The 26,169-nt window shown below is 37.5% G+C and overlaps 1 protein-coding gene across 4 annotated transcripts; it reads left to right on the top strand.

Annotated features, from left to right (window-relative positions):
- Positions 1-250: 250 nt before the first annotated feature.
- Positions 251-15,141, top strand: LOC104588622 (immune-associated nucleotide-binding protein 9-like). 4 transcript variants are annotated; one of them, XM_010246639.2, is made up of 6 exons: positions 251-389; positions 479-724; positions 5,714-5,988; positions 10,779-10,994; positions 13,624-13,711; positions 14,822-15,141. In XM_010246639.2, the coding sequence occupies exons 2-5, from the start codon at positions 499-501 to the stop codon at positions 13,669-13,671; spliced, it is 765 nt and encodes a 254-aa protein (XP_010244941.1). In that variant the 5' UTR covers positions 251-389; positions 479-498; the 3' UTR covers positions 13,672-13,711; positions 14,822-15,141. The 4 variants fall into 4 exon arrangements, with proteins under 4 accessions (XP_010244941.1, XP_010244939.1, XP_088745158.1 ...); XM_010246637.2 differs by having other exon boundaries at positions 13,611-13,711; positions 14,822-15,016; XM_088889032.1 differs by having other exon boundaries at positions 13,561-13,711; positions 14,822-15,016.
- The last annotated feature ends 11,028 nt before the right edge of the window (positions 15,142-26,169 follow it).

The raw sequence follows: 26,169 nt of genomic DNA, 5'->3' as shown, positions 1-26,169 counted from the left end.
ACACTATTTTATATTAATTATATCCAGTATAATATATATCATTGGTGTATGTATGTAGGTGGGGCCAGAAGTATTATTGGGGAAAACTGTAGGCCTGATGTGCACCAGCACTAGATTAGAACTGAACACAACCTGACAACCCTCTTGTTGTGGTTGATACCTTGTTGATATAATTCGCATCTTCTTTCAACATCCATTTGCAGCTCAGAATTAATCGTAGATGCCTTTTGTCCATTTCACTTATGTCCACCTTCCCACTAATACATCCCATTATTAAACATTCGGTTTTATCTCCTCATGCATATAAATACCGTCTAATTACTCCTTAGCTCCCAGACTATCTGAAATACTTGAAAGGGTACGTCTTAATTCATAAACAAGAGTGAGATGTAAGTTTTCTTTTGCAACCCTTGGTTTCTCTGCTATTAAAAAATTGAATAAATAGATTCTCATTTACAGTAGGTTTGCTTCTCTTCAGAAAATTTTACCTCATCAGCGATGGGCGAGAGAATCATAAGTATTGAAGATTATTGTCCAGCATTGTCTAATGAGCTGACTGTAGTTTTACTTGGAAGTACTGGGAGCGGCGTAAGTGCAACTGGAAATACCATCCTGAAAAGCTCTGCCTTCGCCTCAAAACGCAGTTTGAGTTCAGTTACACGTACTTCTGAAATGGAGCAATCTGTCGTAGATGGCAGAGTTGTGAAAGCTATCGACACTCCTGGTATGTTTTGGTTGAAGAGTTTTATTGTCTGCTTTTGTTTATTCTTTTTTTTTCGGGAAACACCAGAATTTCATTCAGCAAAAGAATCAGCAGAATACAGTTGAATAAAACCATTCAGAGCAACATAATATGCTTTTGTTTAATAGCTAAGAGGATGATATATTACAATAAAACTTAAATCACAGAGAGCCAAACAGAAATTTAATTTTTTTATTGTGGGTGTTTGGTTTCATTTATGTTTATGGGCGGCCGTTTATTTATGCTTTTTCACTTTAAACGTTTTTTACTTTAAATGTTTTTTACTTTAAACGTTTTCAGTTTTTATTGTTTGGTTGGGTTTCATTTTAAAGGTTTTTTATTCTCTACCTCAAATTAATACATATTAAAGTGTGACACATCATCATTTGATTTCAAGAAACATTGGGACATTGGGGAAACAAGAACTTGGCATTTCCCCAAATGCCCTCCCTATACACAAAAATCAAAGCGTTTCAGTTTTTACCGTTTATTTGATAAACAGTGAAACCAAACAGTTATTTCATCTTGTTTCATATGTAATAAATGCCAACGCCTATGTGGCGCTAATGTAACGACGTTTTTTCAATAAACGTCAACGGAACCAAACGCATATCTTATGTTTTATAATTTAGTTAATTAGTTGTACAAGGAGAGATGATTGGGATGTTGTAAAAAAATGAAAAGAAAAGAAATCACTCTTTTTTTTATTCATATAGCTTGAGTCGGATAAGTCTTAGGTGGCGTTTGATAATGCTTTTAAGAGGTATGAATCTGAAAATATTACTTTTTAGACTCCAGAAATGTTTGATTATACATCTTAAAATTGATCTGAAATTGAATTTCAGATCTGAAATATTTAGATCGCGGGCCATCACTGAACGGGCTACACGTGTTTCAGATGTGTTTGAAGGTCTTAAAATGCCCCTCATAATATTGAAATGGACATCCCTTTTTAAACCCATTTTTTTTCATTCGACTCCTAACCATCGGTGATGTAGACAAGACTCGAAGGGCGTTCTCTCTCCCTCCCTCCCTCTTTCTCGCTTTCTCTCTCCCTTGTCTTCTCGTCAGCCGCCACTGTCGCTGTTCTTAGTCGACCGACAACAATCTTGTTTGATTTCTCAACAACAGCGTTCTCAATCGGTGGTCTTGTTCGATTTTCCTCTCCCTCCCTTCCTCTTTCTCACGTTCTCTATCCCTTGTCTTCCCGCTGGCCGCTACTATCATTGTTCTCAGTCGGTTGGTGGCAGTGCTATTCAATTTCTTAGTAGCAGAGTTTTCAGTTGGCGGTCCTGTTCGATTTCCCTCTCCCTCCCTCCCTCCCTCCCCCATCTTCCTGCCAGCCGCCACTATCGTTGTTCTCAATCGGCAACGTTTGAAGGAAACCCTAGATATAGGCAGTAACAAGATTTGAAACCCAACTCCAACAACAGTTCTCAGTCAACAACATCAGTTTGAATGAAATCCTCGATCCAGATAGTAATGAAGATTTGAAACCCAGCTCCAACAATGACAACTCCTATGCTCTTTTCTGGCGGAGAGCCAGATAACACTAGGGAGTTGATGGAGATTTGAACGGCTCGAGTTCTCTGTCTGTAGAGTTCATGAGAGGGAGAAGGAAGCGACAGGGAAAGTTTCGAGAGAATCTGAATTATAACTTATAAATTTATTTATAATAATTATCAAATTATAGATTTATTTTAAATTTATATTTTTATTAAATATTAATGTTTTTATTTTTTATAATTTTTATTTGTATTAATTATTAATTATTTTATAAATTTTTAATAGTTTTAATTTAATAATTTGATAATTATTAAATATTTTTTCATTGTTTCATGGACTTTATTACTATTTTTGTTATTATTTTAACTCTTAATAATTTATTTTTAATATAAATTTATATGTATTTTTCAATTTTATTCTTATTTTAATAAATAATTTTTATTTTTTATAATTTACTCATATTTTTAATATTATTTTGAATTTAATAAATTAATTTATATGAAATAATGAAAATCGAACTCAAAATTACCACATAGTCTATTTTAGGGGTAAAATAGTAATTTAGGGAATTCTAGATGTTGAAAGGTTGATCCAACACAAACAATTTTATCTATTGAGAGCCTCTAAAAAGTAGAAAAGCATTCATACCTCTTCTCAGATTTCAGACACTTTTAATATATTTTTAACTTTTCAGATCTAAAATTTCAGATTTATCAAATGCCACCTTGCTTTTTTTGACACTCTTTTCGCAACAAATTGTGAGACCTTAATTCCAAAAATTGAGAAGTACAATACTAGCCATTTCCCACCTCACCTATAGCATCTTTCAATAAAAAAATGGGAAACATTCATTTCCATCATTTCCCTTTCCCACAGACCAAGCCTATGGCAATGCTTTTTTCTTGTTTTATTTAGGCTCTGTTTGGAAGTACAAATGCAATTATGTAGAGTGCAAAACCTTGTATTTTGTATTATATTACTTGTATTTGTACTGTACAATTTTGCATTTGTACTCCTTCCAAACTATACATGTGTATTTATACACACAAAATAGTTCAAAGTACAGGGTTTTGCACTGTACATATTTGTATTTATACTCCTTCCAAACTGAGCCTTAAGGGTAAATTACATATAGGTACCCTATACTTTGGGGGTAATGATAGATAGGCATCTGAACTTTCAATTGCAATACTTGAGTACCCTGAACTTTAAAAAATAAACACTTGGTCCATCCGTTAGTATTCCATTAGTTAAAAATGACATAATACCAAAAATACCCTTCTTGTATATTTTTGAGATCATTCTCAAGTAAAATGTCTCCCCATGATGACATTCTCACATGGACAGCAAATAATATATTCAAATTTTCCAACAAGGGCATTCTCTAGTGATGATTTTACTCCGCAGAGTGATCTAAAAAATACACAATAAGGGCATTTTTGTGATTATGTAATGTTTAACTAACGGAATAATAATGGATGGATCCAAGTGTCTATTTTTTAGAGTTCAGGAAACTCAAGTGTTGCAATTGAAATTCTAGGGTATCTATTTGTAACTTATCCTTTATTTAACCAATCCTTGTACCAAAATGTCAAAAGCCCAAAACATGGGATATAAAATCATTTAGAACCCTAATGCCTATAACTAGGAAACACCTTGTGGAGAACTTTCCCTGGAGGATATGAATATCTCACTTAGAAAGGCCCTTAGACAAGTGGCATCTTAGGCCATGTTTGGTTGCCTCATTCTCGTAATTCTTGCTCATTTCAAGAATGGGCAATAATGAATAACATTAGAGTGTTTGGTTACAAAATTCTTTCCAATGACCACATTCTTTTTAGAATGAAAAATCAACATCAGAACACAAAAATTGACTAGCCTACAACATGAAAAATAATCATGCCCCATCTTGCTCATTTCATTCTTTGAGGAAACTCTACCTATAAAACTATTATCATAGATGTTTACTTTTGCAAAAGCACTTTTACAAATGTACTTTTATGAAAACACTTTTATAAAAGTACTTTTACGAAATCACTTTTATAAAACTACTTTTACATCAAAGCACTTTTATGAAATCACTTTTACAAAAGCACTTTTATGAAAATACTTTTACATGAAAGCACTTTTGTGGAAATACTTTTACAAAAGTGCTTTTATAAAAGCACTTCTATGGAAGTACATTTATGAAAATACTTTTATGGAAGTACTTTTACGAAAGTACTTTTGTAAAAACACTTTTACGGAAATACTTTTATGGAAGCACTTTTATAAAAGTACTTTACTAAAGCACTTTTATGAAAGTACTTTTATAAAAGCACTTTTATGAAAGTACTTTTATAAAAGCACTTCTACGAAAGTACATTTTACAAAATATCTATGCCAATTGGTAAACATTGACTATTGAAGACCTAGGCTGGCGGTTTGTGAATACTTGCACAATTTTTTTTTTTTTAAGAATGAAAATGAGCAACATAGGACACTTGTTAGTCTAAAAAGAATTCATTTTTACGAAAAAAACGTTTGGTTCATAGCAATATTTTCTCATTCTGCCTATTTTTACCTATTCTTTTCCATTTTAGAATTTCATCTTGGGTAAGAATGAAAAAGAATGAGAGTTAAACCAAACATGGCATTATTTTTTCAAGAAAGAGCATTTCAATTAAAAGTGGTTATTCTCAGACTCAAACAAAAAGCCTCTTTCTTCAAACATGTGTTCATCCACTCAAATGGTAGTTACCTCTACTCTCAAAAACGTCGGGGGTATTTACATCTAAAAAAAAGGAAAAAAAATAAAAACTCATTCCAAATAAATTTGGATCTGTAAAGTGGGTTATTAATTAAAAATAAAACTTGATTTAATTTTTTAAATTAAATAATAAAGATATACATACAAAAATTAAATAAAATAATAAACTAAATTTATAAAATAAAAAATGAGTGTCAAACAAAATTTATTAAAATACATGAATAAAAAAATCAGAATACTAGCCATACAGAATATCATTTCATGGTTTATAAATGTATAAGAACCCTTGTATCACAAGAAAATGGCCATAAAAGGTACGGAACTTTACAAAGAGGGCTCTATTTAACTTTAGAATTTAAAGAACTAAATCCCGAACATTAATAGCATCAATAATTTCATTCAATTATTCCGATAAAATGTTATTTATCTCCATAAGAGATAGAAAATGCATCTTATTTTAAGTTTTTTTTACCTTTCAGGGCTTCCAATTATGATCAAACAGTCAAACTGCTGTTAAATAAAATATTAAGGGTTCGACTATGATACTGAAAAACTTGTCACCAATGAATCGGTGTCATAAAACTTGGTAATCAATCACTTGGTCTTAATCAAAATTCACCGGGGTTTTTGAATGGTGAATACCTCTCCGGTATTATCATGTCTCTCTAGCTTGCAGTATAGATTTTTCCAAATATTGATGGATTTTTTTTTTGCAGGACTCATTAATTTTTCACTTGGAGCTGATTTCGTCATCAATGAGATTGTTAATTGTATTAAATTAGCGAAGGATGGGATCCACGCAATTGTTGTGGTTTTATCTCTTAATTCCCCTTTTAGGAAAGAGGAAGCAACTGCAATCCAAAGCCTAAAGATTCTTTTTGGAGCTAATATTACCAATTATGTGATCATTGTTTTCACTCATGAAGATGAACTGGATGATGATGAGACATTAGATGATATCTTGGCTGGTGAATGCAATCAGCCTTTGAAGGTTATGTTTCACTTCGAAATCAACCTTTCTTTTATTGTGAAATTTGATTTGTTTGTCACTACTGTATATGTTTTTAGGGGTGTCAATTGGATTGGATTTGGTCGAATCCGATCCAGTTCAATGTGAGTCTATTATAAATGGATTAGGTCCAATCCAATCTAATGAATGTTTTGGACCAATTTGGACCAGTCCAGTTCAATGTCTGGACCATTCAATCTGTTCAAATTCATTTTGATTTAGATTGGTTTCAACCCAAACCTGGTCCATTGACACATATATCCTTATCTTATATTAATAGATCAGATATTGGCTTAACCCAACCCAAACCAATATAAATTTGTTATGGACGGACCAGGTCCAATCCAATTTAATAAATATTTTCGATCGGATTGGTCCAATCCAATATGTCTTGTTGGTCCGCCAATCGTTCCAAATTGATTTTGGACTGGACGAGGTCCAATCCAAAACCGGTCCATTGACACCTTTATATGTTTTGTTGATCATGATACTATTATTTCATTTAGTCATACACGGATATTTTATGAATTAATATTAGAAAAATGATTACTAATTACCACTTAATTTTTGTCATTCACTGAAATAAATTAATTAAATAGACCTAAGTAAATCATTAATTCATTTAATGATTGAAAAACCTACTAAATATGCCCAAATTGATTATTTTCACCTTAAAATACACCCTACAAAGAGTTTAGATCAAACTTTACCCGTTTAAGCCCCAATTGGATGAATAGTTCACTTTTAGTTGGTTTGGAGTTTCGGTAGGGCTCTCAAATTGATCAATGGGACCCACTTACCATACCCTGAGAAAAAATACCCTTTAATAGTGAATGCTATCCCTTGAATTCATTATTCAACCCTAGGGGTCATTTGATAAAGGTTAAAGTTGCTGAAATAAATTAAAAAAAAAAAGCATTGCTTGTCTTTTAGTTTTTTAGTTGTTAAAATAATTAACAATAATTTTTTTTTATGGTGGTATAGTGATCTATGTAATTTCAGCTTCAACCATTAAGGAACCCACAACACAACCTTCTTAAAAGTTTATTCGTTAAAAGACAAAGAAATAAGCTTTTCAGTTCAGCATTTTCAACTGTTATCAAATAGCCCCCAAGTTGAACCTTTTCCAAGTGTATTCATTACACTTTTCAATATTTTTAGGAACATTTCTTTAGATCTGAGCACTTTAACTCAAATAGACTATTTAGGAGACCTAAAAGTTACAAAAACCCATAAGTGGATTCCACTCAATAACATCAATCACATATCTTTTGGAGTGAACCAATGCCCCATGTTAAATCAAATTAAACTACTTCATCAGGGAAAGCTATATGCCCTTAAATCTATGTTAGTTGAAATAAATAAAAGCAAATTAATCAGTTTTTGACTCTTAATCACAAGATCTCCCATGTATTTATTGTTATCTTTTATTAGTTTTCCTTTTATTAATTTTATACCTTTTTCTTGTATTTGTATATGTTCTAAAGATAATATGATATGTAAGAAAATCTCTATTGTACAAGAAAATGTTAGCAAACAATCTTCACTAATGGAAGTTTCCTTGTTCCTTTACACTCTATTAATTTGCACCCCAAAACAACACCTATTAGTAGCTTTAGTGTTCAGCACTGTTTGCAATAATTTTCCCTAGTTCTTATTCTTACTATACTCATTTTGATATTACCCACTTAGTCTAACTATGATTCATGTACAAAAGTTCTACAACTCTATCTACAATTCTTGAAAACTAATTTAATTTAGGCCATGTTTGGGAGTGCTTATGTTAAAAATAAGTACTTATTGAATAAGTGCTTATTGAAATAAGTACTTATTTGCATTTGGCACCCAACTTTTTAAAATAAGCACTTATTTCATATTGGGTATTTGGTAGTCTTTTTTCTCCAATAAGCACTTAAATAAGCATTTGTGATTATTTTGTCCTTCATTTTCTTTCAAATTTTCAAAATATACCCTTATGAAAATACTTTTATTAAATTACTTTTATAAAAGCATTTTTATAAAAGTATTTTTATAGGGGTTGTTTTAGTAAAATGCAAACTATAAGGTTAAAATTGTCATTTTCCATGAAACTATAGGGGGTGTTTTAATAAATGACCCTTTATTTAACAATCAAATCTTACTTTAACCACTTTTTATCTATGATAAAACCTTTAACATATAGAAAAGCCTTTCATTGGGAATTAAAGGCACCAAACTAATCTCATCCCTTCACAATAAAAAAAGCCTATAATTACATATATGTAATTCTACCTAAGGATCTTACTTTTTTTGTCTTTTTTTGCTGCAAGGATCCTAAATTTCTTCTTAGAGACTAAAGTTGTCAACCGGTCATGTTTAAACTAGATTCATAGGTACATAAACCCTATATCTAGGTCTTGTCGAGTTTAAGCCAAGCTAGGTAAAGTACTTTTGAACCTGTATCCACCAATCTCAGGTATCTAACTAAGTTATACGAATCTTATTCTAATATTGTGCTAAAACACACCAAAAGATTTCTATAAAGACCCTGTGAAATGCATTTTTTAAGTAAAAACATACTAAGTGTTGATCTTTCCTCTATTCCCTAAGGCTGCATTTGTTTTTGGTGTAAATGCACTTTTACACTGATGGAGTTGAGATACGATGGTTTAGTGAGAGTGTAGAATATGGACCGACCATTGTGCCCATTTACACTCGTCCTGTTTGGTTACATCAATGTAAATGGAGGCTACTCTGTTTTCTAGTTCGTTGCAGTGGGAGTTTTACCAGAAAGGTAGAGAGAGAAAGAGAGAACCGGGGGAGAAGGAGATTGATCAAAGATTTCTTTTCTCCTCTTAGAATCTGAGAGATGACCATCACTAGTGATAGTTGCTCGTGTTCTTTCTGGTTTTAGTTTTCTCCGCTCAAAATCTAAGAGACGACCATTGATGATGATAGTTGCTCATGTACTCACCGGTTTTAGTTTTATCCGCTTAGAATCTAAGAGACGACTATTATTGGTGATGATTGCTCGTGTTCTCACCTGTTTTAGTTTTCTCCGCTCAGAATCTGAGAGACAACAATTGATGACGATGGCTGCTCATTTTCTCATCGGTTTGGTTTTCTCCAGTCAGAATCAGAGATTTCTTTTCAAACCCAACTAAGAAGGCATTGACTAGTGAACACTTGTGTTCTCACCGGTTTTAGTTTTTTTGGTTGTCGATTCTCTTCACTGCTTTTTCATGATGCCAGAACCCTTGCCCTAGATTTGGAAGGATATCTTCGAGGAGAAAAGTACAAGATGACAAAAGCCTTAGGCCCTGTTTTCATATGGAGATAGAGAAGTTTCATTTAATTTAAAAGAGATGGAGTTTGATGTAAACTTTTCACCAATTTTTGAGGAAAATACTGACAAGATGGATTTTTACACCGATTTACGAGGTGTATTAACACCTCTACCAAATGCCTGCAAAATTGGACCGGGGTGTATAGTTTACCCCAACTCTCATTTACAGTGGCCTAAACTTTTTCATTATTCCCCTATGAAAAAACTAGGTTCCATAGTTGATCTCCATGGCATGGATTCAAAATAATTTTTTGTGCATTAATTTCATTTCTTGGTTATTTGCTCAATCACCATTTCTAAACTAGCTTGGTTGAATGATAATTACTACAATTTTGTATGTCACCTTTTCTTTTATACCAAAGACACATCTTGCTTTAGAGCTAGATTGGCAATTGAAAGTTGAAACCTCTTCTACTATTCCTATTTATAAAATATATTCATTATTATTTTAATCAATAGATTTAATTTCAAATTATTGCTATAATATTTACACATCACTATTGGCCAGTAAAACTAAGCAATTAAGGTAGACACATTTATAGCATTAATATGTTTTAGTTTAAGAATTATGCCATAAAACTTCTATTTGATTGAACTGCCATTTATACTTAAAACAAAAATAACTCTTTGTTCGAAGTAAAAAAAAAAAAAAAAACACTCTTTGGAATTGAATCCTATTTGGTGAGAAATATCCATGTCAGCACCACTTTAGTCAAGACTTTGCCTCTCAAAACAGATATACCCTTATTTACATTTTAAGTAGAAACATTTTATGGCTGTTTTAATTCAAAACAGTCTCAAAATTATTGACCATTAAAATCAAAATGCCTAAATGGCACTGATATGGCAGCATTTCAAGTAGAAAAATAGCCACAGTACTTAACACCCAACCCTATTTAAGTATTCTATTTAAGTACTTGAATGCATCTATTGATGCAATAACACCATGCTATAAGCTAACTAAGCAATATAATGTAAATCTCTATATAATAATAAATTGATCTCTAGTATATAGTGTGAAGCCATTACCTGCTTCATCTATTATAAATTACTTTATTATTCTTAACACCATGGTTTTCAAAACCGGATTGGACCGGACGGTCAGACCGGAAAAACTGGGAACCGGTCTGTTTTTCACCAAAACTGGATATCTATAAAAGAAGTGTTGATTCGGTCAGCAAATCGTTGGCCCGGGTGGTTGAATCGTTTGAATCGTTCAATGATTTTGACCATTTTTTATTTTTTTGTTAGAATGGATTGATTGTTCGATTTGAATGGTTAGACCATTCGACCCGAAAACCAGACCCTTGACTGATTCGTTCTCCAGATCGATTTTAAAATATTCCTATTTTACACAAAAAAAAAAACTAATATGCACTACTACTTTCATAGGAGACGTTAAATATTAATAATATCTTTGTTTCTGTTTTTGTTAATGTGTATGCAGGTAGTTCTTGGCTCTTATGAAAACCGGATTCTGGCTTTCGATAACAAAACCAAGGATAAAGAAAAAAGAGATTATCAAGTGAAGCAATTTTACTCCCTTGTGGACAAGGTGTTGGCCGAGAATGACGGAAAATCATATAAAAACGAGCTTTTTATAAAACTGCATGAACAAACTGACAAGGCATATCAGGATCGGGTCAAAGAAATTAAAAAAGAGGTAGGAATTGCTCCTTGTTATTCCATTTATTTCGTAAAGTGTTCAGTCCTAATTATAGATATTTCTTGGAAAAGTAAAGAAATCTCTAATAATAAATGTATAGTGATTGTTTAAAAATTTAAAACTGCTAGGCTGACAAATACCCATATTATAAGATTTTAAAAATTACCTTTAGCTACGGATAAAACCGTACGTAGCTGAAAGTTAAAGAAAACCGTATAGGTTTATAGTTATGGTTTAGCTTTGGATGAGAAACCATAGCCAATATTGCAATGGCTATAGCATATAGTTACAGAAGGTATGATCCGTAGCTATAAGTGACTTTTAGCTACGGTTTTAGTTCATAGTTAAAGGCAAAAATGAGCATAAACTGTATCTATAACGACAGATAAAACGGTAGCTATAAACCATATATAGTAATGGTCTAACTTATGTTCGTAGCTAAAAAGAAAATTTTAATTAACTTAGAGTTACACTTTTTCTAAAAAAACCATAGCTAAAGGTTTCATATAGGCACAGTTTGTGCATTTTTCGTGGCTAAAGACTCAATTGTGGATCAATTTTTAGCTACGGTTTTTGAGAAAATTGTAGTTAAATGAAACATATGACAACGGTTTATAATATAAAATTTAAGTAAAAAATTTTCTATCTAGACGGTGGATTAATGATCCAACTTTTTAAAGAAACTTATGATGCTATAATTGAATAATAAATATTTAGAAAAATGATAGAACACAAAAAATGAAAAAGTACTGAATTTTGCCGAAAACATTTGGGAAGATTTCTAATGTTATATATTCATCATATTAAATAAAATTTATTGTTAAAATAAAAATTATTTTTATTTATGACAGAAACAAAATACAAAATTTAATAATAATAATAATAATATAAAGAAAAATTTCTCACGTGCAACACACGTGCTTAATTACTAGTATATATAGATGTTTGATAGTATGCATCCAAACAAGAGACAACGGTAGAATGTAGTGTGCATTTCAGTCCAAATTGAAAACACAACCTTGATTTTTTTCAAAGAAAATTAGTCCAAATCAAATACTATAGGCTTTTGTATATTGCAAATTTCAATAAAATGGGTTTAAATGGCTTGAGAATGCACTAAGAGTAATTTGGCTTAGTGTAAATTTTAGTTTGCTTTTGCGTTAGATTTGGCTTTGTCTTATATTTATTTTTTTGTGAAAACTAAATTAGGAAGTAAAATGAAGTGGTCCCCAAATGCACTCCTTCATTTTGCCCATCCTGCTCTAATTCTATGGGTGGCATCCTCCTCAATCTCTCTTTTGTTATGAATTATCAAACCAATGCACCAAATAATGTTAAATTGCGTTTCATATCATAATTGAGTTTCATATGCACCGAATAATGTCAAACCAATGTACCAAATAATGCCCACTTCATATGATAATTCTATGGGTGGCATCCTAGGTATATCCTAATTTACATTTCTATTTCAGTTTTACTTATTTTAAAATAAATTGTTTCTAAGGCAAGTGCCTATATGCTTGACTTTGCATTTAATCATTTCTATAGTTTCATAAATTAAAGCAATGTCATCAACAAATAACATGCACCACCCTCTCCTAAATATGTTTTGTCAATTTATCTATGGTTAGTGTATATAAGTGCTAAATGTTAGCACCCAACTTTTGCTTGGTCTCCTCTTCGACCCACTTTTTTCCTATCCTGGATACCTGATCAAACACCACCATTCTTTCTAAAACATGTAAAAACCCCAAGAAACCAAATCATGTTTTAAATACCCTAAGATCTTTCGTTTAATGTATAAGATTCCCTTTCTATAATTACAACTGTGCCATATCACCACACCAACCACACGATCAGACTTCATCACATGAAACAAAACCTTTAAACGATCAATCACGCCAAATTTTAGCCTTAAATTCCTCCAAATCCTTCCAAAACAAGCATGATTTCATTTTTGAGCATTCTTAAAACCTTAAAATTTCCTACCCATCAAATTTCATCTAAAAATTCTCATGTTTGACCTTCCATTGAGCAAAGATTTTATTTCAGTAAATCTCATTAATCCAATCTTGTTAGCCATTGTTATCCACCATCCCGACCCTATTTGACCAATCACACCTCATCATTATGATAGAAAAACCAGTACGCCAATTTTCATGACCTTATTCACTTGTTCAACCATTAAAATAAAAAAGATTATTTTGATACACCAGATTAAAATGCTCCTTTATGTGTCCAAACCTAAGACCTCAAAAGAGTAAGGGTTGATGCTAGCCCTTCATTTAATCCCCCTGGCCCATTCGACCGATGAGGACAAGCCAAGTAGATGAAAAGGGTTAATGTCAACCCTTCATTTAATCTCCCTGCTCCAGCCTCCCCTCTCTATAAATAAGATATGTTTTGAGCTTTAAGGGCAGATTTTAGAAAAAGAAAAAACAAGAGAGAGAACCCTCACTTGAATTTCCAACCATTTCAACAAAGAATTTAAGAAAATTTTTAAATCTCAAATTAGAATTCACCAAAAAAAAATGCTTAATTTCTCCCTGTACTCATGTCCTAGCCTTCAATAAAGATAAAGCCATTCTCAAATATCCACTCTTTCTCATCAAGGAGCAATTGCCAGATCTCCCTTCATTCAGAAATCTCAAAAGATGTCACTATCAGGCTCTGAAATTGCTCCTATAAAGTTTAGTCAAGGCTTCATCAAATAGGTAAGTTTCTTAACTTGGATTATCAGTTTTTCTTTCTTGTTAGTCAATTTTGCTTTAGTTTCCTTTCAGATATCATTTAGCTCGATTTCAGATTAATTGAGATTTATGCTCTAGAGCTGTTAAAGCTTTTTTCAAGCTTCACGTGATCTCAGAATTAGAGGGAATGAGACGATGGATTTAGGAAAAATTAAGAGCCTAAGTCCCCTTAAAAGTGAGATTAAGATATGCTATAAGGGATCCTATTCGCAAATTTTAGAACTCCATCTGTATTGATTCAAATTTTGTGAAGTTAATTAAGAGCCTAAACAACTCCCATATCAGGTTGTCATTTACAGCTTGGAGAGAGGGGTGCCTAACACCTTCCCTCTCCCACTCCTACCAAATTTAGAGTCACTTGGTAAATGCCTTTTAGGTGGAAGAAGGAATCACTATGTTTCAAAGCAAAATCAATTTTCAAAGTTTACAGAAGACCTATTTCCTCTTAAATTAAGTGAGTGGTGGCTCCTTTGTTTCAGCCAGACCTAAGCTTCCTAGAGATCACACTAAGTGATAAACCTTGGTGAAGACCCATAATAATTGCAAAAATCTAAAAATGAGATCCCATGTGGTTACCTAATCTAAAGTAAAAACACTATTTTTAGACAGGTAGTTAACCCTCCTTTAGGAAAAAACGAGTTAAAAATATTTTCAAACGAAATAAAATATCCCAAATTAAAACCTATATCTTATCTTTAAGATACATGGACTAGAATTAAAACCCATATCTTATCTTTAAGATACATGGACTAGAAAAGCATTTAAAACAATTTTAATCTGAAATAAAAATACATGGACTGATGTGGGATCCATGTTCACATAAATCCCATAAAAATTCCAATTGTAATTTTAATCCACTCAAATTTATTATTATCAAATCCATCCTTAAATGTAAACTATTCTATGTTTGTTCAATCAAATATAATTCTATATCAAATATCCAAAATATAGTTTAATACGGATCAGCAATTCAAATGGAAAGGGTTGAAAGTGCAAAAAATTCTATAATCTAATGTTAAATTAGTTTTGTTGTTACTTGAATATAACTTACGTATTCATGTTTGAGTTATGCAGGTTACTTTAAAGCTTGGAAAAACAATTTCTATGCTTAAACAACAGATGGCAGAAGCTCAACCTAAACAAGAGGATGTTAGAGAGACACGGGCACTTTGTAAGAAACTTAACGAGTGCAGAGTTTTATGAGATAAGCAGTCATGTTAGCGAGTCTTAAACATATTCCTATACATGTTGAAACCTATAGATAAGAAACTTCTAATTGATCTTGCTGTATTAATTAAATCATCCACGGACAAAGTGCTTGTATCCTGTTAGCATAGGCAGGACTGAACCAACGGAATATATAATTATGTTACATGGTGTGAATGTGTAATTCATTTACTTGTTTTTGGGGTTTCTTATTTTAAGATAGTAATAATATCATTTAATAATTATTATTATAATTATTAATGCCTCCACTAATATCTTAGTGCAATCAGACACATTTTAATGGTGATGAAATAACATTAATGCCTCCACTAATATCATTTAATAATTATTATTATAAAATTTTATTTATTATTGCAAAAAAACATTATTTATTTAAGTAATAATATTATTGAATATTATCATTTAAGATAGTAATAATATTAATTAATTACAACAAAAATATTACTATTTAATAATTATAGCTTTTTAATCTTATTCTTGATATTTTTAATATTATTAAAAAGTCTATTGCCAAAGGAAAAATAATAACTTTTACAGTTTTAGACATTGGAGAATTGTTCCAATTCAAACGATCTTATATTTTTAGAGCCTCTAAAAGCATAAAATCATTTCTACTTCTTTTCAAATTTCAAACTTGAATAATAGTTTTTTGACTTTTCAGACATCAAACTTTAGATTTATCAAGTGCCACCAAAGTGTGTTCTTTTTCTTTTCTCATAAACTAACCTAGATATACCTTCATATGTGGATAGGTGTAAAAGTACTTAAGTTCGAGTTTTAGGGCCTGTTTGGGAGCACTTATCTTTCTAGGTAGCTGCTTTGATTCAGTTGCTTAAAATGCTATTGCAAGAAGCTTGTATAGAGCCATGTTGCTATAAAATGACCAACGTAATGTTTCTTGTCGTGACTGTTTCTACTTGAAGCAATGCCACATAAGCACTGCCTAGGCGTTTTAAGTTAAAACAATTATGAAATGTTTCTACTAGAAACATAAACCAGGGATGTTAAGGGAAACATCAAATTGACATTTCCTCCATTAGTTGTATGCTTTTATAACCATCAGACAACATCTACATGTAAATCTATGTGAAACAATGAACTAATCTATCAAAAACATTTATTTTTCAATTTGAAAGACAAAGAAAGACCGGATGCAGGGGTAGGTTAGAGGCTAGGGAAAATGTGAATGTTAAGATGATGGGATACAATGATGATCTCGTTATGAGATGGACCCCCATTTATAGGGAGAGATCCTGAGGTCCCGAAAGGAAGTACCCAAAAGTGTTTGATTCCCACTAGGAAAGGGAATATTGGATTCGCTATCGGTCGTCAGGGAACACTACTAGGGTTTCACCAAGTGTCTTACGAAATATCTTCAGGGTGAACTTTCCTTTCGTCTGAAGATTCTCATAATCCACGTCTGTTATTTCCTTTCGTGACCCATTTAACCAACGTGACATGAGTGATGTCATCATTTAGTAGGCACACCTTTGTAAGGCCCACGGGGCATCATGCCACGCACGTAGATTAAAGGCGCACTTGCAACTAATATTTATTCCCGGTTTACAGTGATTCCTATATTTGTTGCGATTGTACAATGACTTCAAACTCCTTGCAGCTCTGTGCATGTCCAAAGTTCACCACAGGATTGTGTGCATCTAAAGTTCATCACAACTCATTTTCAGTATGAGTTTATCGTAGTCATGCGATGATTTATAAGTTTATCGCATATATTCGATGAGTTATGAACTCATTATAAGCATCCGTGTGGTATAAATTTGGTATCCTCTGTGCTCTGATGGTTTGAGCAATCACTATGTACCTACATTAGCCCCCTTGCTCTGATAAGCATTTTTATCCTCAGATTTGTCTTGAGGTTTTATGATAAAGCAATGTAAAAAGGGATTAATGTGTGTTGCGACATACTGATCTTTGTGTGTTAAGTCCGGTAATCGTCCCTATCTTGCATTTGGGTTTGTTGTCATCCCCCTACTTATTGACAAGCTGTGAACCGGTCAATAAGAAGTCATGCATTCGGTTTGTTAGTGGTATGGATGGAAATTCGGATGTTCATTTTGGGCTAGCCTTTTATTCATTCTGTAATTCAGCCTTCTTGTCTTTTGATAATTTGCTTTCTTTCAGTAGGCAGTTTTATGCTCGGTTTGTTAGCGAAGTTCTCAGCCCCTGCCTAATGGCAGGAAGTAAATTGTTGAAAGACGAGATGAACGTCAAAGTATAGGCATTCAGCCCCTCTGTGTATATCAAAGTGGTGTCTATCGTGAATACACAATGCGAGTTGGTAATTTTTCACTTGGCGACTTTTCGCATTCGGTTACTGTTGGAGGGACGGGAAAGTTGTTATGTGCCGATGACATGGCAATCATCATTAGGACTTTTCCTAATCATCATCTCCCAATAAATGCGCTTTGTTTGCGCATGTGGCTTGGATACGGGATGTAACATTTAAAGTGGCGATTGCCAATGTAGTGCCAATTTTTAATTAATGTGTCGGTTTGTCCTACCATCTGGGGGTACGGTTATAATTTTAAATACTTTACTTTTTCATTAAGTGTCGGTGGGGAAATTGTAATCATGTCGATTCATCTTTCCTGGTGCTGTTTGGCATTCCCGACACATGTGAGGGCTCTTTAAAAGGGTGGTACGCCTGCATACATTCTTTTCTATGCTCTCTTGCTATTCTCAGTCAGTTTACTCTCTTTGTTCCGTCCTTGCCTTTCTAGCAACTATTCCCGGTCTATTTCTTTCTTGTTTTCTTACTCGTTCCCTATCTGTCAACCATGGCTCCTTGCCAATAGAGAACTCATTGTCTGTTCATTGATTTTATTAGAGTTGTGGATACAACAGAAATGTTGTCTGAATGTGAAGCGGCCAGTGTGGCCGATGGTGGTAGAGGTTTCTGGCCTCCTATGCCAGTGTTGATAGGGGAGGGAGGGCGTTTCGATGCCATTGATGGTATTGATTTAGTTTGTTTGTATGGGCGCGTAGCACACTCTATATATCATATAAGTGTCAGGAACCAAGGATCGATACCTCAAAATTCACGATTAGCTACTCGGGTTGGGCATGCTACATCCTGGAAAATTAGATGTACTATCGTCTGCTACAGGACACCGAGCTCCTCCGTTTTGTGGATTGCTTCATAAATCTTCTAGGAAAAGAGGGGGTAAAATATGTGAAGCCTGTTTTGGAACATTGGTGTTGCCGCACTCATACATTCGTGGGGTGTTCAATGAGTTCGGCATAACTGTTGAAGATGTAGTTGCCTTATTGGCACTACCTATCGGTGGGTCAGTGTCTACCCATCATTTGGAGTTCCTTGAGTCTCTTTTGGCCAATGTTTTGAGTCTCTCTGAGGAATTATTGGGGGAGATTGTGGAGTTTATGTCCCAGGTAGACCAGTCCACTGCTTAGGGTAAAATGCCGATTGAAGAATGGGTGAATTATTGGTTTAAGGCCAATAACAAGGGAGACATAATGGTGCACATGGGGGAGAGCCAATGCCACCTTGCGGCGTTTATTCTGTATGTCACATCTCGTTTCCTTTTCCCAGGGCTTCCTGATTATGGCCTTCACATAGTGCTGGTCCCTCTTGCGGTGATGGTTGCCGAATTTCTGGGGTATTTGTTAGAGCAGATGGATGACACAGTCCATTAGATGACGGATCCAAGCTACAAGAGGTGTATCAGTTACATCTTTGCCCCCCTCTTGTTTATGTACATTTGTAGGTGTTTGGGGCTCAGTGTCACACCCTAGTGACTCTCCCCTATGAATGTCACCATCACAACCTTAAAGGGAGACGAGACCGAAGATCATTCATTGGGGGTTTGCCGTAGAAAGTGATAGCTTCACACTACAAGGCTCAAGGACTTCAGGGTAAATGAGGTCGAGTTGAAGTTGTCATCCATTGAAGGTTTCATGTAGAGGCCTTACACCCTAGCTGTTCGGCATGCTATGCCGTTTTGTGTCGGCACTGTTGTTCCTAAGGATGGCAATCAATAGTGTGCTATGAAGGTGACGCATCCTGTCGCAAACATGGCACATCTTATCCTATGGCCCAATGTCCTCGCATACTTGGATCGTACCGGTGAAGCCCAAGTTCCAGACTATCACCTTGATAGGGTCCTGTTCCAGTTCGGCTACGACAACCTTGGAGCCCATTTGCCGTGGTCTTCGAGGGAAGACGTATTTTGGACCCGTCGACATGATTTAGCATTCCCGGGAAGTTCACGATTCCCCATTGCAGGGTACAGGAGGGCTCAGGCTTGTAAGTCCCTCCACTTTGCATACATGTGCTTGCTGTTCAAGGGCCTCCAAATGTTCATGTCTACGATTCCTCATCCCCATCATGTTATGGCTCCCCATCTTAGTCATGTGGTAGACCAGGAGTAGGATCTAGTTAATTTGCAACTGAGACCAATGATTGCAGAGGAGCGAGAATTCATGGGTGTTGTTCGAAAGGGTAAGCACCCAACTCTTGAGATAGGTGAAGAAGGTATCTGCCCTCCTACGGCAAAGAGGGCTAGATCGACGAAGGTACCTTGCACTATTGCTCCACCCACACCAGCTGTGTAGCACCCCCCAGAATCATATGATGCATCATCCAAGGCTGGGGTTGCTGATGACAGGTGCTCGCCATGAGCAGATCCTGAGGAGGCTAGGCGGAGTCTCCAGCTCCAATGCCCGAAGTACAGGATGCAACCGATACTGAGTCAGCACAGTTGGTGGTTCCAATTCCCCCAAAGAAAGTTACTCCTGTCCGTGTCTCAGGCGGACGTCTGAAGAAAATGGCTTCCCATCCTTAAAGGAGGGAGCCAAAGAAAGTTGATTTGGTAATAACTAGTACTTTTGATGCATTTGTTTTACTACCATTATGGTTAGCACAACACTATTTTCACTAACTTGTTTACACTTAACAGTCTTTCGTTTTGAAGCGAGTGGAGGCTGATGACTCTTAGCTTGATGCAGAAGCCCCACGAGCCCCTCTCTCATAGGAAATGATGGCTATTTTCTCTCAAATACAATATCAATTAAACATCAGTTAGGATATCATTTGACTTTCGGTAATGCGGTAAAGTAACTAAGGCACAAATAACCAACCAATAGAAAAAAACAATTTAGTAGAAAGTTACTATTTACATTCAGTACACATTATCTTTCAGTTTACAACAACAGTCTTACATTCACGAGTTGGCCCACTCCTACCTCATCACAACAATAGACTCCAGGGCCTAGCCACATCCTTCAAAGCTTTTTAGATCTTCTAATTCTGCTTCATACTCAACAAGGATCTTCTGCTGTCTCGATTGTTCGGCCTTGAGCTCTCAAGCTTGTCTGCGACCTTGGCGATGCTAACTTCAACTACCTCCTAGTGAAGGTGCGCATCTTTCAGAGAACAAAACAACAGACTTCAATAACTTAAGACTGGCCTTCCAAAATGCACAAGTCAACACCACAACTCGGCGCTCGATGTACGACATATCGAACTCCATCATGACAAACAATCGGCACACCTCTGGCTAGTGGGCGAAGTCTGACCATGGAAGATCTTCCATGGGCCGATTCATTAGGCGATACATCACGGTCACAATGGAATTTAATGTAGGCCCCACGACCATCCAATGTAGGTTTGTGGTCAGAAGCCACCCATGTTGTATGATTGTCAAAGCAAACTTGGCCACCGAGATGGAAATGGAGTACTTATCGCCCTTGCGACGACCCTAAATCTCCACGGGGTCTACATTTCTATAACCCAAATGGGGGATATCGTGATTATCACAATACTCCTTTAACTCCCGTTGTATTTGGGCTAGATCCTTCTCATATGACTACTCCTCTGACGGTAAGATAATCTCAGGTTCTGCACCCTCGTCTCCCGACTGATCCTCCAAGACCTCAAAGGCCCCAACTCCCCCAACTAAGGTTTATGGATCAACAGGAGCCCTAACCTCTGAGACCCCATGGATTTCGGCATCACCAGCTGCAGGCAAGACCGAAGCTTCCTCATCATGCACTGCTGTCTCAGAGCCTACATAAACCTCCTCCTCCCGCCCCGTAGCATCAAACGTGGTATCCACGACACCAACACCCTCAGAGGCCTCAACAATTGAACAAGGGGGCTGTGCTGATCTCAGTTCCTCCATTAATCACCTAATAATAGACGTGACAGGCACGGTTGTAGGGACCGCGCCAAATAGAGCCTGCGATTAGGTAACATGCAAGCAGTCAATAAAGTAAAATGTGATGCGACTTCCACGATGCCTCCGAGCTAGGATGAGCTTCACGGCTTCCACGTGCTTCAACTTTAGCAATCAAGACAGCAGCAACAACAAACAAACAGTTCCAAAAGATGAAACAACTTACAAACCAGCTTCACCAGGAGGAGCTACTAGAACCTCTGCATCCGACTGAATGTCGTTGCTTCCCACAGGCTGCAAGAATAACGAAACCAAACATCATTCAGTCAGTCATGATAAAGTGGACCCAAAAGAAAGAGAGAAAGAAGCAGAGGAAATCACATACCGAATCACCATTAGTGGGACCTCACTTCGAACGAGGGAGAGCCTTCCTCTTCATTCGTTTGCTTGAGAAGCGGACGATGGTACCCCCAGAAGAGGGCACTGCAACCATCGAATCCACCGGCTCAATGGCCGGCACTGTCTTCTCTACAGGAGGCAGCGTTGCAGTCCCATGCATGTGATGAAGTTGCAGCTAAATCAACAAACTCCGGCACAACCACAGGCTAGAAAGAATGGGGTGCCCTCGTGGACCTTGGCCTCTTTGTAGGAGGAGGATGGCTACTCCCTCCCTTATCCACAACTAGCCACTTCCCATCATCCTTTGTTGGTGCCTTTTGGGGGATCGTCCACAATAGCTCCTGGAAACCCCCGAATAACACGTAAAGATACGTGAGGTGCAGGGACTTACAACCTTGCACCCTTGCCAAGCCCTCTAGCGGGAATTGTGCACACCCAGAATACATCCTCTCCCGAAGATCTCAAAAATTGGACGCCCATATCATCATACCTGAACTGATGTAGTACCCAGTCTGGTTGGTACACGCTCAACTGCACCTCACCCGTGCGATCAAGGTACGCAATGACACCAAGCCAAGTGATCAATCACGCTACATCCGCGGTAGCACTCTTTGCATCAATGATGCATTACTGATCACCGTCTTTCGGAACAGGCGCGCCAATACAGAACGGCATGGCGTGACACACAACCCGGGTATACGGTCTCCACACAAAGCCATCAAGAGAGACCAATTTTACACTGATCTCGCTCATCTTAAACTATATGTGTCTGCTGGCCTAGAGCCAGCGCTTTCCTCTACATACCTCGAACACCTTTCCTTCAGCTTCATCACCATTGAGAATAGTGATGTTGACATAAATTACAGACAAACGTTAGGGTGTGACACTAAGGTCGAAGCGCTTACAATGGAACATCCACAAAAATGTGGCACACACATAACTAATGCGCCTCTTACAACTGGGGTCATTGAGTTGCTGAACTTTGTCATCCAGTTGTTCATACAAGTAGCCAAGAAACATTGACGCCAATGGCAGTTGATGTTCATTGGCAGCAAGATCGGCTAAGGGAATCAAGATTATGCGAAGACCCTAATCAAGAATCCTCGGGAACAAGAAACACAATGCCGCATACAAAATATAAGCTGCCAGATTGTCACGGGGCTGATCAACGGGGCCCCGTGCGGCGCTCGATTGGGGTCGAGAAAGCCTACAAATGCAAGCAACAACACACAAAAGGAAACAAGAGTGCACACAAATTAGACAAAAGGCAACTTGTATTGCATTAATCAGTGGTAAGCACAAGCACACAGTACAGTGTCGAGGGGATCTCGTGCTTAACCTTTACACGCTTATGAGCTCACTCGACTACCTACCTCCCCTCAAAGAGTACGTTAAGCTTTTGGGGGAGTGACAAAAGGATACATCAAAATACTGTACATTCATACTACTATTTACATAATTGCCATTGGCATACCCCCCTTACAAAAAGAGTACAAGGACCCAACCCAAGACGCTTAGAATGCGTGCTGATGGCGCTGATGGTGGCTGATGGTGGCTGAACCGTCACAGTCTCCCCCACTCAATTCAATCTTCGTCCTCGAAGATTCTTCCTCAGGTACTCGTCCAGCTTCACTGCGAACGGAAGGAGGTCTTCTGCAATCTCCCAAGTGTCTCCTTCTGCAGGTCCCTTCCACTTCACCAGGTACTCCCATTCTAATGTTTGGGAGGATTGGGACAACCTATGGTCGAGGATGGAGTCAAGGGATCGGTTCTTGGGTGGTTGGTAGGATGGGTGTGGACGTTGACTTTGGTTTCGGGAGGTGTCTTGGTTGTCGGCATGGTAGGGTTTAAGTTGGCTTACATGAAAGACAGGGTGTACTTTTAGCCATGGAGGTAGTTTGAGTCTGTAGGCTGAAGCTCCTACTTTGGCTAGGATTTCACAGGGTCCCTCATATTTTCTCACATGCCCAGGATGAACTCTTCGAAAGAACCTAAGGCAATGGGTATGGAGTTTTACTAAGGCCAGGTCACCTACTTGGAAGTTCTCGGGTCGTCTACCCAAATCGGCCCATTTCTTCATTCTTCTGGAGGCTTTTTCTAGGGAGGCTCGAGTGATGTCAAGGCATTCTTTCCATTCCCTGGTGAAAGTGAAGGCACGAGGGCTTCTTCCTTGATGGTCGTTGACGATGCTGTGCGGACATCTTGGTAGTTGGCCGGTGATGACTTCAAAAGGACTTTGATTGGTGGAGGAGCTCTTCTGTGTGTTGACAGAGAACTGCGCAATGTCCAGCAATCGAACCCAATTCTTCTGTGTAGCTGATACAAAATGGCGGAGGTACTCTTCAAGGAGGGAGTTCATTCTCTCTGTCTGCCCATCTGACTCTGGATGGCTGCTGCTGGAGAAGTTCAAGTTCGAGCCAAGAAGCTTGAATAGCTCTGTCCAGAAAGCACTAGTGAATCGGGGATCCCGATCACTAACAATGTTCTGTGGGACTCCCCAATACTTCACTACGTGCTTGAAGAAAAGGTATGCCGTGTCTTCAGCTGAAAGGTGCTTTGGTGCTGGGGTGAAAGTGGCATACTTGGAAAATCTATCAACAACAACAATGATGGATGTATAGTCTCCCACTTTAGGAAGACCGCTGATGAAGTCCATAGAAACACTCTCCCAAGGTTGTGAGGGAGTTGGAAGAGGTTGTAGGAGTCCAAGAGGCTTGGCACGTTCGGGCTTGTCTTGCTGGCAAATCAGGCATGTCCTTGTGTATTCTCGAACATCTTGCTCCATATGAGGCCAATAGTAGGCATGTTGTAGAAGTGCCAAGGTACGCTGCCACCCAGGATGTCCTGCCCATAAGCTATCATGACATTCGCGTAGGAGAGTCTTCCTCAAATCTTCAACTCTCGGCACAAATATCCGCCTTCCCTTTGTCAAAAGAAGGTCTTCTTCAACCCAAAACCGCCTAGTCTTCCCTTCACGAGCCGCTGTCAATAGGCTCTGAGCAATGGGGTCCTTCTGGAGTCCTTCCTTGATGAGCTTGATGAGGTCTAGTCTGATCTGGCTTTGAGAGGGACCTTCACCTGTGGATAGTGCTGCAAGCTCGGCCTTCCTGCTAAGTGCATCAGCAACCCTGTTCATCGGCCCTGGCTTGTACTCTAGAGTCATGTCAAACTCCGCTAAGAAATCTTGCCATCGAGCTTGCTTAGGGCTCAGCTTCTTCTGAGACTGAAAGTAACTAGTAGCTATGTTGTCAGTCTTGACCACGAACTTGGAGCCAAGCAGGTAGTGTCGCCATGTGCGGAGGCAGTGGACGATGGCTGTCATCTCCTTCTCTTGTACAGTGTACCTCCTCTCTGTATCATTCAATTTACGGCTTTCAAAGGCAATGGGATGTCCTTCTTGCATCAAGACCCCGCCAATAGCAAAATCAGAAGCATTTGTGTGTAGCTCATACGGCTTGCTTGGATCAGGCAAGTCGAGGACAGGTTCTGCTGAGACAGCTCTCTTCAAATCATCAAAAGCTGTTTGGCAACATTCACTCCAGGTCCACATACTAGTCTTCTTCAATAAGTTGGTGAGGGCAGTGGCTCGTGCTGAGAATCCAAAGATGAATCTTCGATAGTAGTTCACGAGGCCAAGGAAGGAGCGAAGTTCGGTGACCCTGGTGGGCGGTGCCCAATCTTGAATGGCCTTGACTTTAGCTGGATCCATACTGATTGTGCCTGCTCGGATTATATGACCGAGGAAGGCCACCTCTTCTGTGGCGAAAGAACATTTCTCCTTCTTAACAAATAGATTGTTGTCCCGCAAGACTTGATAGTACCCCGACCTCAGGTCTAGCTTGGTGAAGTACTTGGCCCTGCTGAGCTGGTCAAAGAGGTCGGCCACCAATGGTATGGGATATTTGTTCTTGATGGTGAGCTTGTTGAGAGCTCGGTAGTCAATACAGAGCCGAAGAGATCCATCATGCTTCTTCTGAAATAGGACTGGTGCTCCAAAAGGGGCCTTGGAAGGCTGAATCAATCCAGCATCCAACAACTCATTCAACTGTCTGCGTAGCTCGGCCAGCTCAGGAGGAGACATTCTGTATGGCGGGCGTGCTGGTGGTTTGGTTCCAGGCTCCGACTCAATCTTGTGGTCAACTTCTCTCCTTGGGGGAAGCTTCTTCGGCAATGTGGGAGGCATGACGTCCTGGAATTCTTCTAGTGCCATTGTAATCACTGGTGGGATATGCTCGGTTAGTGGATCAGGCAGGTCGGAGTCCACCAATGTGGCTAGGTAAGTGGTCTCTCCTTTCCGCACTCCATCCTTGAGTTGCAATGCTGAGAGCATCTTGGGGGTGGACGTGGTATCTGGCACAACTGGAACCATGCAAGGAGCCTGATCTTCAAAAATGCACACTTTGTTGAGGAAGGGCATGGGCACCGCCTTTACCTGAGTTAAGAAGTCCATGCCGAGAACAACCTGAAAATCATCCATGGGCACGACTGAGAGGTCTATCATCCCTTCCCAGTCACCAAGTTGCAAGACCACCCCATGAGCTACACCTTGTATGGGTTTGGCATTAGAGTTCACAGCCTTCAACCATCCGACTTCCTTGGTAGGTGCAAGTTCTACTCGGGATGCCTCTTCCATAGAGATAA

Source organism: Nelumbo nucifera, chromosome 5, assembly GCF_055504915.1.
Source record: "Nelumbo nucifera cultivar China Antique chromosome 5, China Antique-T2T, whole genome shotgun sequence".
NCBI lineage: Eukaryota > Viridiplantae > Streptophyta > Magnoliopsida > Proteales > Nelumbonaceae > Nelumbo > Nelumbo nucifera.
Note: the sequence above shows the minus strand (reverse complement) of the source record. Positions and strands in the feature narration are given on the sequence as shown.

Bases quoted from the DNA above. Each gene is read 5' to 3' on its own strand.
- LOC104588622 (XM_010246636.2), top strand. From the start codon at position 499: ATGGGCGAGAGAATCATAAGTATTGAAGATTATTGTCCAGCATTGTCT. The intron at 5,989-10,778 runs GTTATGTTTCAC...ATGTGTATGCAG, and splicing joins AATGCAATCAGCCTTTGAAG to GTAGTTCTTGGCTCTTATGA. The intron at 10,995-14,821 runs GTAGGAATTGCT...TGAGTTATGCAG, and splicing joins TCAAAGAAATTAAAAAAGAG to GTTACTTTAAAGCTTGGAAA.